Source organism: Scomber japonicus, chromosome 20, assembly GCF_027409825.1.
Source record: "Scomber japonicus isolate fScoJap1 chromosome 20, fScoJap1.pri, whole genome shotgun sequence".
Taxonomy (NCBI): domain Eukaryota; kingdom Metazoa; phylum Chordata; class Actinopteri; order Scombriformes; family Scombridae; genus Scomber; species Scomber japonicus.
Window position 1 is genome coordinate 2,089,471 of NC_070597.1, and position 12,500 is coordinate 2,101,970.

The window sequence follows — 12,500 nt, forward strand, 5'->3', positions numbered from 1 at the left end:
CTCTTTGTCTCTCTCTCTCTCTCTCTCTCTCTGTGTCTCTCTCTCTCTCTCTCTCTCTCTCTCTCTCTCTCTCTCTCTGTGTCTCTCTCTCTCTCTCCTTCTCTCTCTCTCTCTGTGTCTCTTTGTCTCTCTCTCTCTCTCTCTCTCACACTCTCTCTCTCTGTCTCTCTCCTTCGCTCCTTCTCTCTCTCCCTCTCTCCCTCTCTCTCTCTCTGTGTCTGTGTCTCTCTCTCTCTCCCTCTCTCCCCCTCTCTCTCTCTGTCTCTCTCCTTCGCTCCTTCTCTCTCTCTCTCTCTCCCTCCCTCCCTCCCTCCCTCTGTCTAAATGTAGATATCGATCTGTTTTATGCAACGAGAGAATAAAAAGTGGAGTGAATCACAACAAACAAACAAGTTTTATGGCCCAAAAAAAAAAAAAAAAGCTTTTTTCAATGGTGGACTCACACTCCTCCCACTGTACACCTCCCACACACACACACACACACACACACACACACACACACACACACACACACACACACACACACACACACACACACACACACACACACACACACACACACACACACACACACACACACACACACACACACACACACGACTATGTGAATAAAGGAAGCTGAGCTCTGATTGGTTGGAGGCTCCTGAGTATAAAAACTGCAGGTTATATATGTGTTTATATATAAATATAAGTATTTATATGCATGTGTGTGTGTGTGTTTTAAAAGAAGCTTCACACACACACACACACACACACACACACACTACAAGATAAAACCAATAGAAACACAGCAGAAGAAGCAGAAGAATGAAAACATTAATTGAATGTCACATTTTTAGTCGATTAATAAATTGATTAATTAACTAATTATTGATCTTAATTATTCCTCCTGCAGTAAAGCTGTGATCACGGTGCTGCTGCAGTGAGACGTTCAGGGAAACTGGGAGAAATGAGTGACGCTGCTGAGCAGAGATCAGCTCATTAATAAACAGCAGCTATAATCAATATGTTTAATAATTACTAATATACTGTATAAAATATAACATTAAAATCATCACATGAGCTGATGTTTGTGTTGTGGATACAAACACTCGTTAGGTCCAATAAACTTTTAAAATCTTATAATAATTTATTTTAAATGAAAAATAATTAATGAACAGTTCATATGTGAACAACAGGAAGTCTCTAACATACATTCAACTTTAAACTGGCTCCACTATAACTTTCATTCTAGATTCATTTTGCACATATTGTAAAAAAATACATAAAATAAACATGTGTATAGGTGTATTTAAATATATATACAGTTTAAATGTTTATTATTTATAAGCAAACCTGTTAAGTGTTCATTCTTTGATAATATAATTTAGTGTAGCTTCTTTTAATTCTACTTTTATAAAGTTTAAATATTTTAATATGTATGAATGTTCTGTGTTTTATTTATAATAATAAAGTGAAGCTTGGACACAGTGTCTGGTTCTCTATAATAATTAATAATGAATATGAATAAAGATATTTACCTGTTTAACGTTGCTGAGCTCGTCTTCCATCTGAAGCTGAACTCGCTGAGACTCAACCAGCTGCTCCTGAAACAGGAAACAGGAAACAGGAAACAGGAAACAGCTGATTGTACTGAAACATCTGGACATCGAACATTTACTCACATTCATGTTGATGAGAGGATTAAATGTTTCTGTTGGTCAGGTTATTTATTTATTTATTATCATCCAGTTATAATGTCTCTAACTTATAATTTGACCATGAAGCTGTTTATGTGTAAATGTCTCTGCTCTGGTTTATGAATAAAGTTATAACACAAAAAAGTAGTAAATGTTTAAATATTAGTAATCAAACAGTCTGATCTAAGATGGTAAATATTATATATTATATTAAACATGTTAGTAAGTCTGCAGAATTTCTTCTTTCTCAGTTTCTGTAAATAAAATAAAATAAAATAAAGTAAAGAAGTTTAGACTCAGGTGATTTTACCTGCAGTCTCTTGATTTCTCTCAGAGCTTCGATGTGTTCCTTCCTCAAACGCTCCATCTCCTCCAGATCCTCTGAGTCTGACAGAGAAGGCTACACACACACACACACACACACACACACACACACACACACACACACACACACACACAGAGACACACACACACACACACACAGACACACACACACACACACACACACAGAGACACACACACACACACACACACACACAGACACACACAGACACACACACACACACACACAGACACACACACACACAGACACACACACACACACACAGACACACACACACACGCACACACGCACACACACACACAGACACAGAAACACACACGCACACATGAACACACACACACACACAGACACAGAAACACACACGCACACATGAACACACACACACACACAGACAGAGACACACACACACACACACACACACACACACACACACACAGTTTTTAATAGTTTTTGGGAGCAAAGAATGAAAAGTGTTTTCATGTTTCTCTGATCGATCATCGTTGTGACGCTGTGTGAAACCGGCAGCGAGGAAAATCTTTACGCCCTGCTGATTGGCTGATTGGCCGGTTCACCCCCCCTCGCCCCCCCCCCCCCCCTCCCCCCTTCCCCCCCTCCCTCTGAGCGCCAACAGATCGATGTCGGAGCGTCCGCGGCACATGACACCAGCCAACCAGCCAATCAGCAGACGGCTCGCTGGCTGTTGGATAAATCTATATTTGATGCAACTTTGTAAAAAAGAATAAAATCACTAAAAACTATTTAAAATAATTATAAATATAATATCCCATAATGACATTACATTATTATACTATTATATCATCATTATATCAGTGGTATTACATTTATTATTCAAATGACAGAGATCTGATGAGCCGATGCTGCTTTATGTCTGACCTCTGACCTTTGACCTCTGAGCTTAACCCTTTATAGGACAGTCATTGAAAGGAAGGAAGGAAGGAAGGAAGGAAGGAAGGGAAAGAAGGAAGGAAGGGAAGGAAGGAAGGAAAGAAGGAAGGAAGGAAGGAAGGAAGGAAGGGTGAGGAAAGAAAGAGAGAAGGAGGGAGGAAGGAAGGGAAAAAAGAAGGAAGGAAGGAAGAAGAAAGGGGGATGGAGGAAGGAAAGAAGGAAGGGGGGAGAGAAGGAGGGAGGGAGGAAGAACAGATGGAAGTAAGGAAAAGAAGGAAGGATGGAAGGAAGGAAGGAAGGGAAGGAAGGAGAGAGGAAGGAAAGGAAGGAAGGACGGAGGAAAGAAGGAAGGAAGGACGGAAGGTAGGGGGGAGGAAAGAAAGAGAGAAGGAGGGAGGAAGGAAGGGAAAAAAGAAGGAAGGAAGGAAGGAAGAAGAAAGGGGGATGGAGGAAGGAAAGAAGGAAGGGAGGAGAGAAGGAGGGAGGGAGGAAGAACAGAGGGAAGGAAGGAAAGGAAGTAAGGACGAAGGAAATAAGGACAAGGGAGGGAGAAAGGAAAAGAGGAAGGGAAGAAAGAAGGCAAGGAGGAAGGAAAGGAAGGAAGGAAGGGAAGGAAGGATGGAAGGAAGGATGGGAAGGAAGGATGGAAGGAAGGAAGGAAGGAAGGAAGGAAGGGAAGGAAGGAGAGAGGAAGGAAAGGAAGGAAGGACGGAGGAAAGAAGGAAGGATGGAAGGAAGGTAGGGGGGAGGAACGAAAGAGAGAAGGAGGGAGGAAGGAAGGGAAAAAAGAAGGAAGGAAGGAAGGAAGAAGAAAGGGGGATGGAGGAAGGAAAGAAGGAAGGGAGGAGAGAAGGAGGGAGGGAGGAAGAACAGATGGAAGTAAGGAAAGGAAGGAAGGAAGGATGGAGGAAGGAAAGAAGGAAGGGAGGAGAGAAGGAGGGAGGGAGGAAGGACAGATGGAAGGAAGGAAAGGAAGGAAGGATGGAGGAAATAAGGAACGAGGGAGGGAGAAAGGAAAAGAGGAAGGGAAGAAAGAAGGCAGGGAGGAAGGAAAGGAAGGAAGGAAGGAAGGAAGTAGGAAGGAAGGAAAGGAAGTAAGGACGAAGGAAATAAGGAACGAGGGAGGGAGAAAGGAAACGAGGAAGGGAAGAAAGAAGGCAGGGAGGAAGGAAAGGAAGGAAGGAAAGAAGGAAGGAAGGAAGGAAGGAAAGAAGGAAGGAAGGAAAGAAGGAAGGAAAGAAGGAAGGAAGGGAGGAAGGAAAGAAGGAAGGAAGGAAAGAAGGAAGGAAAGAAGGAAGGAAAGAAGGAAGGAAGGGAGGAAGGAAAGGAAGGAAGGAAGGAAGGAAGGATATTTTGGGACATTTACAGAAGTTACCAAATATAATGATTTGCCCAATAAAGGGTTAAACTCTGATGACCTGTTGTTTAATTATTATCATTAAGTTCATAACGAGCTGATTATGTGGTTGCCGTGGTTACTTGGTACCTGCGGGTTTGACGGTGACTCCAGTAAACTGGACAGGTCGTCTGAGGTGAAGCGTGAACCCGGCCGGCTGACGGCTAACTCCTCCAGCTGAGGTCTGAACAGCTCTCTGGTCAGGTTCTCAAAGTCTGAAACACACAAACACACAAACACACAAACACACAAACACACAAAGACTTCAACATTTAAACATTTAAACATTTAAACATGTCACACATCAGATCTATGAGAGAGTCACAGTGAGTCTCTCTGGTTATCATACAGACACACTCTCAGCTGTATGAGAGAGTCACAGTGAGTCTCTCTGGTTATCATACAGACACACTCTCAGCTGTATGAGAGAGTCACAGTGAGTCTCTCTGGTTATCATACAGACACACTCTCAGACCTATGAGAGAGTCACAGTGAGTCTCTCTGGTTATCATACAGACACACTCTCAGCTGTATGAGAGAGTCACAGTGAGTCTCTCTGGTTATCATACAGACACACTCTCAGCTGTATGAGAGAGTCACAGTGAGTCTCTCTGGTTATCATACAGACACACTCTCAGCTGTATGAGAGAGTCACAGTGAGTCTCTCTGGTTATCATACAGACACACTCTCAGCTGTATGAGAGAGTCACAGTGAGCCTCTCTGGTTATCATACAGACACACTCTCAGCTGTATGAGAGAGTCACAGTGAGTCTCTCTGGTTATCATACAGACACACTCTCAGCTGTATGAGAGAGTCACAGTGAGTCTCTCTGGTTATCATACAGACACACTCTCAGCTGTATGAGAGAGTCACAGTGAGTCTCTCTGGTTATCATACAGACACACTCTCAGACCTATGAGAGAGTCACAGTGAGTCTCTCTGGTTATCATACAGACACACTCTCAGCTGTATGAGAGAGTCACAGTGAGTCTCTCTGGTTATCATACAGACACACTCTCAGCTGTATGAGAGAGTCACAGTGAGCCTCTCTGGTTATCATACAGACACACTCTCAGCTGTATGAGAGAGTCACAGTGAGTCTCTCTGGTTATCATACAGACACACTCTCAGCTGTATGAGAGAGTCACAGTGAGTCTCTCTGGTTATCATACAGACACACTCTCAGCTGTATGAGAGAGTCACAGTGAGTCTCTCTGGTTATCATACAGACACACTCTCAGCTGTATGAGAGAGTCACAGTGAGTCTCTCTGGTTATCATACAGACACACTCTCAGCTGTATGAGAGAGTCACAGTGAGTCTCTCTGGTTATCATACAGACACACTCTCAGCTGTATGAGAGAGTCACAGTGAGTCTCTCTGGTTATCATACAGACACACTCTCAGCTGTATGAGAGAGTCACAGTGAGTCTCTCTGGTTATCATACAGACACACTCTCAGCTGCTTCAGGCTGTTTCACATCGAACCCGACACAGTTTCTGACTCTGAGCTCTGACTGATGATCACATGATGCTGGAGCTCAATAATAATAATACACATTAACCCTCCTGTTGTGCTCCCGGGTCAAACTGACCCTATCTCTTTTGACTGTTCCTTCCTTCCTTCCTTCCTTCCTTCCTTCCTTCCTTCCTTCCTTCCTTCCTCATTCCTTCCTTCCTTCCTTCGTTACTTTCTTCCTTCCTCATTTCCTTTTTTCTCACTTCCTTCCTCTTTCCTCCCTCCCTCTTTTCCTCCCTTCCTTCTCTCCTTCTTTTCTCTCCTTCCTTCCTTCCTTCCTCATTTCCTCCCTTATTTCCCTACTTCTTTCCTCCTTTTCTCCCCTCCTTCGTTCCTTCCTCATTTTATTCCTTCCTTCCTTCCTTCCTTCCTTCCTCTTTCCTCCCTTCCTTCCTTCCTTCCTTCCTTCCTCCTTCCTTCCTTCCTTCCTCTTTCCTCCCTTCCTTCCTTCCTTCCTTCCTCCTTCCTTCCTTCCTTCCTTCCTTGACCTGAGCACAACAGGAGGGTTAATACAATGAGATAAAGTTGACTTCTAACAGATAACTGGAACAACAGATGATGTGAGTGTTAAGTATATACAAACTATTTCCAGTATATAAATCCTCTTTGTAACAGAAGTGAAACAGCAGAATGGTAAAAATGCTGCATTAAAAATGTCACTTCAGCAAAATCACATAAAACTAGAAGCTGCTGCTCAATAATTCAGTTTAATGAGATAACTTAAATAAAACCAGAAATGAGTCTTAAATCAATCTGACACTTAACCCTCCTGTTGTCCTCAAGTCAATGAAGGAAGGATGGAAGGAAGAAAGGAAAGTAGGGAGGAAGGAAGGAATGATGGAAGGAAGGAAAGTAGGGAGGAAGGAAGGAGAAAAGAAGGAATGAGAGAGGGAGAAAGGAAAATAGGATAGAAGGAAAGAAGGACAGAGGGAAGGGGGAAAGGAAAGAAGAAAGGGAGGAAAGAGAGAGGAAAGAAAGAGAGAAGGAAGGGAGGAAAGAAGGAACAGTCAAAACAGCGGGGTCAATTTGACCCGGGAGGACGACAGGAAGGTTAAATACAATTACATACATGACATATATATTTCTTTCCTTTTTCATCCTTTCTTTCCTTCCTTCCTTCCTTCTATCTGTCCTTCCTCCCTTCCTTCTATCTGTCCTTCCTTCCTTCCTTCCATCTTTTTAATAGTCCGGCCCACATCAGATCAAAAACAGTAAAACATTAGAACATCTGCAGATCGACTCATAAAACCACTAAAACTCTCAAAACACAGATTTCTATCTAATCATTCACGATGAAGTTTCCTCTCAGAACGTTTCGAGGTGGGAAACATCCACCAGAACGTGTCCCGACATGTTCAGTAAGACAAGACTTCAAGTTTAAAATAAACATCTGGAGGTTAGAAAGCAGTTGTGTTGCATTGTGGGTAATGTAGGCAAAGAAAGAAGAATAAAAACATCTCTGACGGTCCATGTGGAGTCAGACAGGGTCACAGGAATGAAATGATGAATAAATGGAGGAGTGAAGGATTTAGGGGTGTTTAAAGTGAGGAAGAGGAAGAGGAAGAGGAAGAGGAAGAGGAAGAGGAAGAAGAAGAGGAAGAGGAAGAGGAAGAGGAAGGGGAAGAGGAAGAGTCTTACCTGTGAAGGCCACCGTACCGGCTGGATCGGCTCGTAGTCGGGACTTGAGCGTCTGCCGCTGAGCTTCTGTTGGCTTCAGACCGAGCAGCTCCAGAGCCTGAACACACACACACACACACACACACACACACACACACACACACACACACACACACACACACACACACACACACACACACACACACACACACACACACACACACACACAGATCAATAATCAATACGGTGACGCCCTTCAAACCAACATTGACAAACAGCCGCAAACATGTTTTCACTCATGGTTCAGATCATCAGTGTTAGAAAAGGACTGATGAGCAGATTCATCTTCATCTTCATCTTCATCATCATGAAGATGAAGATGAACACTCTGCTCTGATGGAAACATGCAGATACACACATAAACACATTAAAGTGGAACTTCATGGTTGAGCAGCATTAACCTTCACATGATGTTCATACTGATCAATAAATGTGATTAAAGCTTGATTCATGTTTCAGAGACTAAACAGATCCTATCACACTATATCAAGGAAGGAAGGAAGGATGGGAGGAAGGGAGGGAGGAAGGAAGGAAGGAAGGAAGGATGGATGGATGGATGGATGATGGAAGGAAGGAAGGAAGGAAAGATTAAAGCTTGATTCATGTTTCAGAGCAGAGAGACTAAACAGCTCCTATCACACAATATCAAGGAAGGAAGGAAGGATGGGAGGAAGGGAGGAAGGAAGGGAGGAAGGAAGGAAGGAAGGAAGGAAGGATGGATGGATGATGGAAGGAAGGAAGGAAGGAAGGAAGGAAGGAAGGAAAGATTAAAGCTTGATTCATGTTTCAGAGCAGAGAGACTAAACATCTCCTATCACACAATATCAAGGAAGGAAGGAAGGATGGGAGGAAGGGAGGAAGGAAGGGAGGAAGGAAGGAAGGAAGGAAGGAAGGAAGGATGGATGGATGATGGAAGGAAGGAAGGAAGGAAGGAAGGAAGGAAGGAAGGAAAGATTAAAGCTTGATTCATGTTTCAGAGCAGAGAGACTAAACATCTCCTATCACACAATATCAAGGAAGGAAGGAAGGATGGGAGGAAGGGAGGAAGGAAGGGAGGAAGGAAGGAAGGAAGGAAGGATGGATGGATGGATAATGGAAGGAAGAAAGGAAGGAAGGAAGAAAGGAAGGAAGGAAGGAAAGATTAAAGCTTGATTCATGTTTCAGAGCCGAGAGACTAATCAGATCCTATCACACAATATCAAGGAAGGAAGGAAGGAAGGATGGAAGGAAGGAAGGAAGGAAGGAAGGAAGGAAGGGAGGAAGGAAGGAAAGATTAAAGCTTGATTCATGTTTCAGAGCAGAGAGACTAAACATCTCCTATCACACAATATCAAGGAAGGAAGGAAGGATGGGAGGAAGGGAGGAAGGAAGGAAGGAAGGAAGGAAGGAAGGAAGGATGGATGGATGGATAATGGAAGGAAGAAAGGAAGGAAGGAAGAAAGGAAGGGCAGAAGAGCAGAGAGACTAAACATCTCCTATCACACAATATCATGTTTTACCTCAGACATGAAAATATAACATAGACATGATGATGGAAACGTCTCTTTATGGTAGTTCTGAGTCTCTTTAGTCTATTTTGTTTTTGAAGGAAGGAAGGAAGGAAAGGAGGAAGGAAGGAAGGAAGGAAGGATAGATGGAAGGGAGAAAGAAAGAAAGAAAGAAAGAAGGAAAGGAGAGAGGAAGGAAGGGAAGGGAAGGAAGGAAGGATGAAAGGAAGGATGGAAGGAAGGAAGGAAGGTGGGAGGGAGGGAGGAAGGAAAGGAAGGTGGGAGGGAGGGAGGGAGAAAGAAGAAGAGGAAGGAAGGAAAGAAGGAAGGAAGGAAGGAAGGAAGGAAAGGAGGGAGGAAGGAAGGAAGGATGAAAGGAAAGATGGAAGGAAGGAAGGATGGAAGGGAGAAAGAAAGAAAGAAAGAAAGGAGGAAGGAAGGGAAGGAAGGAAAGGAGGGAGGAAGGAAGGAAGGTAGGAGGGAGGGAGAGAGAAAGAAGAAGAGGAAGGAAGGAAAGAAGGAAGGAAGGGAGGAAAGAAGGAAGGAAATTTCAAAATAAAAGACATTTGAGGTGAAGCTTCATGAACAACGTTATTGTTTCTCAGTTAATTCTGCTTCCTGTAACTTTCATCAGAGCCTTAATTATAAAGCAGCTCTAACTCTCACCTGCTCCAGTCGCTCCAGTCTGAGTCGACAGCTGGCGCTCAGAGAGCATTTCCTCTGAGGAGGCTGAGAGACGGCCGGCTCTGCAGACACACGCAGGGTTCAAACAACAGATTTCATCAAAGCTTTTTATATTCATCAGTTAATGAATGAATCAAAAAGAGAAATAACAAGAAGAAGAACTCTAAAAGTGAAAAAGTGATTAGATTCAGTAATAATGTTATTATTTGGATTTGTTTGTCTGAACCCTCCTGTTGTCCTCGAGTCAAGGAAGGAAGGAAGGAAGGAAGGAAGGAAGGAAGGAAGGGAGGAAGGGAGGAAGAAGGAAGGAGGGAGAGTGAAAGGAAAAGAGGAAGGAAGGAAAGAAGGAAGGAAGGAAGGGAGAAGGAAGGAGGGAGAGAGAAAGGAAAAGAGGAAGGAAGGAAAGAAGGAAGGAGGGAGGGAGACAAGAAAAGAGGAAGGAAGGAAAGAAAGACAGAGGAAAGAAGGAAGGAAGGAAGGGATGAAGGAAGGTAGGAAGGAAGGGATGAAGGAAGGAAGGAAGGAAGGAAGGAAAGGAGGGAGGAAGAAGGAAGGAAAGGAGGGAGGGAGAAGGAAGGGAGGGAGGGAGGAAGAAGGAAGGAATGAAGGGAAGAAGGAAGGGAGGAAGGTAGGGGGAGGAAAGAAAGAGAGAAGGAAGGGAGGAAAGAGGTAACAATCAAAACAGATGGGGTCAATTAGACCCGGGAGGACGACAGGAAGGTTAAACTGTATAAAATCATAGTATCAAGTACTCATCATATTTAAATGGTGTAAAAGATGTAAAATACTACAAAATAAAAGGATTTCCAGGATTCTCCATCAGGCTCCTCGTCATCAACACATTCATATCTCATAAATACCATCTACAAACTGGTTTACTGGTATTTTACAGCTTTACTGGATCCTGCAGCCCCCCCGTTGCCCCCCGGTCGCCCCCCCATGTGTTAAAGACGTCAGACGATAAATGTACATATGGAGAGAGATGATGATGATGATGCTGCTTCACACCTCTTCCACCAATCGAATGCCAGACCTCCTGCCTGCCTCACCGCCTTTAACGACAGGCGGTGACCCTAACCCAACCGCACGCCATCTGCCCCTCGCTTTGCCTCCATCAGGACTACCCCCTTCCCCCTCCCTACCCCATGCCCCCCCCCGTGGTGTCAGAGCGGCCCTCTGGTTAAAGTCCCTCTGAGGTCAGATTTAGTCAACTACAATATCAGGATGTTTTTATCTGTTTTTAAAAAAGTAAGAAAAAAGGAAATATAACAAAATCTTCCTTTTTGTCTCTTGTGTAGGTGTCTGTGTGTGATTGACAGCAGCTGGAGGAGGCGTGTCTGTGTTTGATTGACAGCTGGAGGAGGCGTGTCGGTGTCTGTGTTTGATTGACAGCTGGAGGAGGCGTGTCTGTGTTTGATTGACAGCTGGAGGAGGCGTGTCGGTGTCTGTGTTTGATTGACAGCAGCTGGAGGAGGCGTGTCTGTGTCTGTGTTTGATTGACAGCTGGAGGAGGCGTGTCGGTGTCTGTGTTTGATTGACAGCAGCTGGTGGAGGCGTGTCGGTGTCTGTGTTTGATTGACAGCTGGAGGAGGCGTGTCGGTGTCTGTGTTTGATTGACAGCTGGAGGAGGCTGTCGGTGTCTGTGTTTGATTGACAGCAGCTGGAGGAGGCGTGTCGGTGTCTGTGTTTGATTGACAGCAGCTGGAGGAGGTGTGTCTGTGTTTGATTGACAGCAGCTGGAGGAGGCGTGTCGGTGTCTGTGTTTGATTGACAGCAGCTGGAGGAGGCGTGTCTGTGTCTGTGTTTGATTGACAGCAGCTGGAGGAGGCGTGTCTGTGTTTGATTGACAGCAGCTGTAGGAGGCGTGTAGGTGTCTGTGTTTGATTGACAGCAGCTGTAGGAGGCGTGTCTGTGTTTGATTGACAGCTGGAGGAGGCGGGTCTGTGTTTGATTGACAGCTGGAGGAGGCGTGTCTGTGTTTGATTGACAGCAGCTGGAGGAGGCGTGTCGGTGTTTGATTGACAGCAGCTGGAGGAGGCGTGTAGGTGTCTGTGTTTGATTGACAGCTGGAGGAGGAGGCGTGTCGGTGTCTGTGTTTGATTGACAGCTGGAGGAGGAGGCGTGTCTGTGTCTGTGTTTGATTGACAGCAGCTGGAGGAGGCGTGTCTGTGTTTGATTGACAGCAGCTGGAGGAGGCGTGTCGGTGTCTGTGTTTGATTGACAGCAGCTGGAGGAGTGTGTCGGTGTCTGTGTTTGATTGACAGCAGCTGGAGGAGGCGTGTCTGTGTTTGATTGACAGCTGGAGGAGGCGTGTCAGTGTCTGTGTTTGATTGACATACATATAGATATAATATAGATATAACAGGTTCATACCAGGGTTAGTATCAGTGACGCTGTCGGTCTCTGGAGGAGAGGAAACACGTGTCTGCTCTGTTCTAGCTGGAGATACTCGTACCTGCAAACATTCACACAACATATTAATACGGTGTGTGTGTGTGTGTGTGTGTGTGTGTGTGTGTGTGTGTGTTCCTGTGTGTGTGTGTGTGTGTGTGTGTGTGTGTGTGTGTGTGTGTGTCATGACCTCGGCTCAGTGTTGATGCGGTTCTGATCCTTCTGTTCTGATGTTAGATGTGAGGAAGGATATTTGACTTTGAGGAAACTCTTTCAACTTCCACATGAATAAATGAACTAAATGTCTTTTTTTTCTGTTGTTGAAGAAATCTTGAAATAATTTGTATAATCTTTATTTATTGACTTATTTATTATATTTGTTTTCATGATGTATAAGTGGGAACATGTGTTTATTCT

The 12,500-nt window shown here is 44.2% G+C and overlaps 1 protein-coding gene across 1 annotated transcript in view; it reads right to left on the minus strand.

Annotated features, from left to right (window-relative positions):
- The window catches only part of LOC128381823 (syntaxin-binding protein 4-like), a 32,628-nt gene that overhangs the window by 14,125 nt on the left and 6,003 nt on the right, over window positions 1–12,500 (minus strand). The window contains exons 6-10 of the mRNA XM_053341854.1: window positions 12,066–12,147; window positions 9,675–9,754; window positions 7,483–7,579; window positions 4,415–4,539; window positions 1,521–1,586 (exon numbers count right to left, since the gene is read on the minus strand). Of these exons, the coding sequence (XP_053197829.1) occupies window positions 1,521–1,586; window positions 4,415–4,539; window positions 7,483–7,579; window positions 9,675–9,754; window positions 12,066–12,147 (450 nt within the window). The remainder of the gene's footprint in view (window positions 1–1,520; window positions 1,587–4,414; window positions 4,540–7,482; window positions 7,580–9,674; window positions 9,755–12,065; window positions 12,148–12,500) is intronic.